Source organism: Hypanus sabinus, chromosome 1 (assembly GCF_030144855.1).
Source record: "Hypanus sabinus isolate sHypSab1 chromosome 1, sHypSab1.hap1, whole genome shotgun sequence".
NCBI classification, from domain to species: domain Eukaryota; kingdom Metazoa; phylum Chordata; class Chondrichthyes; order Myliobatiformes; family Dasyatidae; genus Hypanus; species Hypanus sabinus.
In genome coordinates, this window is record NC_082706.1 from 191,572,699 (window position 1) to 191,578,698 (window position 6,000).

At 37.9% G+C, this 6,000-nt stretch overlaps 1 protein-coding gene across 7 annotated transcripts in view; it reads left to right on the forward strand.

The window, feature by feature from the left end:
* Positions 1 to 4,188, forward strand: part of rbbp8 (retinoblastoma binding protein 8) — a 141,811-nt gene extending 137,623 nt beyond the window's left edge. For 5 of the 7 annotated variants that reach the window (XM_059983862.1, XM_059983872.1, XM_059983859.1 and 2 more), the window contains one exon: positions 36 to 4,186. In XM_059983862.1, the coding sequence (XP_059839845.1) occupies positions 36 to 136 (101 nt within the window). In that variant the 3' untranslated portion in view covers positions 137 to 4,186. Of the gene's footprint in view, positions 1 to 35 lie in introns of all 7 variants that reach the window. The other 2 variants (XM_059983899.1, XM_059983909.1) reach the window with 2 other exon arrangements.
* Positions 4,189 to 6,000: the final 1,812 nt, after the last annotated feature.

The following is a 6,000-nucleotide window of genomic DNA, read 5'->3' on the forward strand; positions in this document are numbered from 1 at the left end:
CCATTTAATCGCCAATGCCATTCTTTTCTTTTTAGGTTATATTAAGGAAGAGAGCACACCTTGCCAGCGACCGAGACGAAGACGACCTTATAATCCAACATTTTTACTGAAGGACAAAGAACAGAATTTAACTTAACCATCCCAGTAAAAGGCAACAGCAGAAAACAAAAAAAATCTACACTAAAGAATGTATCTTGAACGTCAAACCTTATAGCCCAAAAGACAAGTTTATTGTAGCAGTTGGTTAGATTTAAATTGTTTTTCTACAGGTATTATTTAAATTATGATTTTCACCTGGATATTAGGTGAAAGCTTTTACATTTGCACACCATGCATAAGGTTTGGTGCTATTTATTGCACTGAATGATAGCGCTGGATAATTATGCCCTTAAATTTGTAAAACCACTATGTAATTGTAAATAATAAGCTGAACTTTTGGAAATTTGATAATGAGTAAGATTAGAGTGATGAAAGTCTGAGCAATGTAATAGCTCATCAACATTGACCAAATGAAAAGCCGGCATGGTTTTGAGCACCTGTTCATTCATAGAATAAATCTTTTTGCAAAAAGCAAGGTATGTAAGTTCTATAATAGTTAAGCCAGAGGACTGATACTGTGCAAGTTATTCACGGAGAAGACTGCAGTTCCTGACCTAGTCCTTGGATTGGCCTGAGTTGGCTATTAGATAACATGGTTGTGTCAAGCTCACGTCTTTTTGGCTTCGTACCTGCCTCCATGTCATGATGACAGTGGACATGCAGCCACATTCCTATTCTTATTAACAATGCAGTTCATCTTGCTAGAAAGTAGTCTTTCTTGGGCGTCTTCTGAAATGAATACTGGCTCAGCTGTGAGAAATGTCACACCAGTCTTGACTGTTACTTGGAGAAGACAAGGGCGGTCGGCCTCTGTCCCACGGGCTAGTGTTGTCACCAGTGGAGGAGATATAAAAAGAGTGATAGCAGAGTGGGAAATTTGCCGACATCAAGAGGGAGCTGGTGATTGATCAGTCAGTAGATAAGGAGGCAAAACTTACGGTTAATATTAATATTCATGCTACTCTCTAATACTGTTTAAAAGGTTTAACACATGACTTAAGCAGGCACTTAAATGTAATGCTGAGATGTAATAGATTAAACATCATTAAAGGTAGAATTTTTCAAAAGAAGTATTAGACTGAGGGCCTCCAAATCTGTTCTGTATTATTCCGGTGTATGCTGAAGTCCCATGATTCCACTTGGAAAAGAACATTCCCAACAAAGAGTCATTCCCATTCAGTATTCTGCTATATGTTCAAATCTTATTGTGCAAACTGGGTGCAATGTTAACTGAGCTCCTGTAGTTTGAAGTTTGTGAAGCATTTGAAGGGTGATGATGCACTGAATAAGACCATCTCTGTATTTTTCATGTTTCACAAGTTGAGTGTCAAGTACTGCAACTCTCAGCATCCTAGACAGAATATAGTATGTTTAGGATATTTTCCCATGTGGCCCTGGAGGTAAGTAATAGATACCTTCACCTTGGTAATTAACATTGAAAGTGACACATTGCATCTAGCTCTCCAGAGTAGCAATGCTTTTTCTCTAAGAAAGCACCAGGGATGTTTGGTTACTAAGTACATTTATACAGAAACAAGTGAATATAATGCTTAATACTTTCTGTAAAATACCAATGATTCAGCTTATAAGTATATTTAATTAAAAAGATTGAGATCTCATAGCAGCACAAACAAATTTTATCCATTACTGATTTATATGTCTAAGCCAGTGCAAAGTGTAATTTCTTTTAAATGTAGTACCATTTCATCTGCCCCTATAGTGTGGAGCCACAAAGAATTGGTGTAAAGAACTTACAGTGGCATTGAGATGTTCTAAACACAATTTGATTTAATTAGATCAGGTTCAATATTTGTGTCATTTGTGGTGGTTACATTTTGAACTGGATTTGAATCCTAGATAAAATGATTTAACCATATCAGGCAAAGCTTTTGGTTTCAATGTATCCAGCGGACCACCCTGATGAGTTGCAATTTTGCACAGAAATGAATCCAAAGAAATTAGTTTAGCGATAGAAGAATTAACAAAAGTTCAGTCTTCTATGCAAATTCCACACAGCTTTCTGTTAAAACTCGTGTCGCACATAGGAAATTCCATGACCATGTGGGTTTGCTGTGGATTCCCTGGTTTCCTCCCACATTCCAAAGACACATATGATTAGCAGGTTGAAATTGGGCAGTGTAGACTTGTTAGGCTGGAAGGGCCTGTATCACTAAAAGCAAATTTATTCTAACTGTAGACTGCGAGTTGAACAGGAATGTAGGTAAGGTTGGAAAATAATGGGCCAAGGGAACTGGAGGGAGGAAGGTCAAGGGTGGAGAGATATGATGCAATAGATTATATCATGGATAGAACAAGAAAACCATCTTATTTAAGAGTGCACAAAACAAAGCACCTTAACTGGGATTATAATGTGGGGCTTTGCAAAAATCAAGGGTTTTAATGATGGAACATGAGAAATATTACTAGTCTTTAACTTTCTCATCATTAACTGGAGAAATTGCAAGTGCATTTGGCAGGGGAGTAAAGCATAGTGTTTGTGTATGTGGGCCTCCAGCAGCAGTTACAATGAGATGTGAGAGATATTCCTTGCATGTTAATTTCAGGGAAAGTCCTGGGGAAAGGGCCACAGAACTGGAGTGAACATGGGAACTGGCTTTGACAGGACAAATTGGATGTGCTAGGAAGCTTCCTGGTAGCTCCTTACCCACCTTACTCCCTACAGTAGCTGCCTCTACTCACTTCTCTGTATTATTCTCTTCCTACACGCCCTTCACCCTCTCAATCTCAACTCCACAGTTTTGCCAATTCATTTAGATCTGTTTTTAGAATCCTCGGCCCTCCATTCCACCCTGCATTTCTGCAACTGCTTGTGGTATTCATCCGTATATTCATCCCTGCAATACACACAAAACACTGGAGGAACTCCACAGACCAGTCAGCATCTATGGAAAAGAGTACAGTTGGCGTTTCGGGCTGAGGCCCTTCAGCAGGAATCTCGGCCAAAACGTCAACTAGACTCTTCCATAGATGCCGCCTGGCCTGCTTAATTCCTCCTGTGTTTTGTGCTCGGATTTCCACATCTGCAGATTTATTTTTCTGGGATTACTCACTCCTGCATTTTGTTTTTGTAAAGGCATAAACAATAGTACTTGTTGCTTTAGCAAGATGTAAAATTGTGCAGATTAACTTTCAGGCACTGCAGTGTTGAGATGAAACTTAAAAAGTTGGAGACAATTAACAGTTGGTGCGCCACCTGGTGAAGCATTGTAAAACTACATCTAAAGATAAATAGTTGTGCAGTATTAATGTGCAAAAGCTAAGAATCCTGCAAATAAAGTAAAAAGAAAAATTCCAGGAGACACTGTTAGCAGCACCAGTTAAGAGAGAAAAACTGTTAACATGTCAACTTGATGACCTTTCTGTTTTTTTTTATTTCTCAAGAAATTATTTACACAGCAATGGTAATTCTCTTATTCTTGACAATCCCAGCACAGGGAAGAGTGTGTCCTTTTGGAACTGATTCCTGGTTTCAATCTGGTATTTGATATTTCTGCTGTCCAGAGGCAGAACAGAACAATGTCTCACTGCTTTACTGCCAGGCAGGAGTCGTTCAGCTTCCCTAGTATTTGCAAATGATACTGATTGTAACTTCAAAACATTAAACTATTTCAAAGGAAAACAGGGGAGTCCAAAATGAGAGTCTAACTTCATATTTAAGCCCATGTAGCACGTGGTAGTGTGATGACATGTGAAAGTCACTTATTTTACATATTACTCAACCAATTAAACAACGAGTGCTTACTGGACAACACATTTACAAGACTGTAAAAACAAAAGTTACTATACAAAAAATAAACAGTACAAAAGAGGAGGAGCAAGATGGTGATCATGGGCCATTCTGAAATCTGATGGTGGAGGGGAAGAAGCTAGTACTAAAATTAATGTGTGTATATTCTGGCTCCTGTACCACTGACTCGATAGTAGTAATGGTGAGGATCCTTAATGATGTACGCTGCCTTTTGAAGATTCCCTTGATAATTTGTGTAGTAGTATTTGTATTTACTGAACATATTCATTTTCACAGCTACTTCATCAGTCTGTAAGTTATTAATTGTCAAATTCTGGCACTTCATTTTTATTGACTCTAATAAAAATAGGATTTTAACCCACTGGGAAACAACTGAATTATCACAATACCTGATTTTAAGGATTCTATGTCTGATTGAGGAGAGCAAAATCTTTATACCTTGTAAACTAAGTAATTTTGACATTAAGGTAGCATTTGGCTCTCCTGCGTTGCAATTATCTCCCTCAAGAAATTTATTTGTATGATACAGAGGTGTCAAGTTTACATAGATAAAGTTCAACCAGAGTTTGTTACATGGTCAATATTCATATTTATAATCTCAAATGTGAATACTACCTCTGATCATTTTAAAGTACGTTTTGTGCCCTCCTGCCTGGATCAAGGACCTTAAAAGAAATTACAGTTAAAAATGGTGCCTTGATACTGCAGTGCAACTTAAATTCTCTAATCTGGCTAGTTTATCTAACCCATGTGACCTAAAATGCTCAGTAAATGAAATGATTATTGTTTTTCTTTCAACATAATGACAGATATATTAAACACACTGGTCCTGCTTAGGTTTAAAAACAAATCAAAATCAATTAGTAAAATGTCACCTGGTTATGCAATTCTGTCCACAGACTCAAAGAGATCATGCAAGGCAGCTGAGAGAAAATGAAGTAAAACTGGACTAGAAGTCCATCGTACTATTTTCATGGAAAAGTTATCCTCCTTTTAATGCTTCTGTATGCTCTGCAAGAAGAGTATATTTTTCCAAGACTACTACAGAAAATAGCAGAGATTCAAGAATATTGTTCTCAACTATAAACTGACTGTTAACCTCTGCCCCAACCGACAATGTCCTAAGTCAAGTGCCTACCATAAAATGTAAGGAATTCACAATATTTTTATCAACAAAATTACTTCCATTTGGGAGAGTATAGCTAATCTCGTAAAAAGACAACAACAATGTCAAAATTTACAGGTATTTCCAATTCAGAATTCTGAGTTTGCAACAAAGAATAAATAGTCTACTTACTGTTTCGGCCCTGTCCCCACCACACTTTTTGAGGATTCTTTTAATAGTTTTTTTTATTGTTGTTAAGAAAAATATTAACACTTTCCTTGAAACTAGAATTTTTCCAGATACAGTTGAAGTCAAAAGTTTACTTACACCTTAGCCAAATACAATTAAACTCAGTTTTTCAAAATTCCTGACATTTAATCCTAGAAAACATTCCCTGTCTTAGGTCAGTTAGGATCACTATTTTAAGAATGTGAAATGTCAGAATAATAGTAGAGAGAATGATTTATTTCAGCTTTTATTTCTTTCATCACATTCCCAGTGGGTTAGAAGTTTACATACACTTTGTTAGTATTTGGTAGCATTGCCTTTAAATTGTTTAACTTGGGTCAAACATTTTGGGTAACCTTCCACAAGCTTCTCACAGTAAGTTCCTGGAATCTTGTTCCATTCCTCCAAACAGAGCTGGTGTAACTGAGTCAGGTTTGTAGGCCTCCTTGCTCGCACACGCTTTTTCAGTTCTGCCCACAAATTTTCTATTGGATTGAGGCCAGGGCATTGTGATGGCCACTCCCATGCCTTGACTTTGTTGTCCTTCCTGGCACATATCCTTGCAAGTGAAAAAAATGCTACACCTGCCCCTACACCTTAGGTTAGTGGGGAGGGATGAATGGACAAGGGAGTCGTAGGAAGTGATCCCTGCAGAAAACATACAATGGGGGTGAGGAGGGAAAGATGTGCTTGGTGGTGGGATCCAGTTGGAGTTGGTGGAAGTTTTGGAGAACTATGTGCTGAACGCAGTAGCTGGTGGGGTAGTAGGTGAAGACAAGTCTCCCAGTGTCGCCTCCTG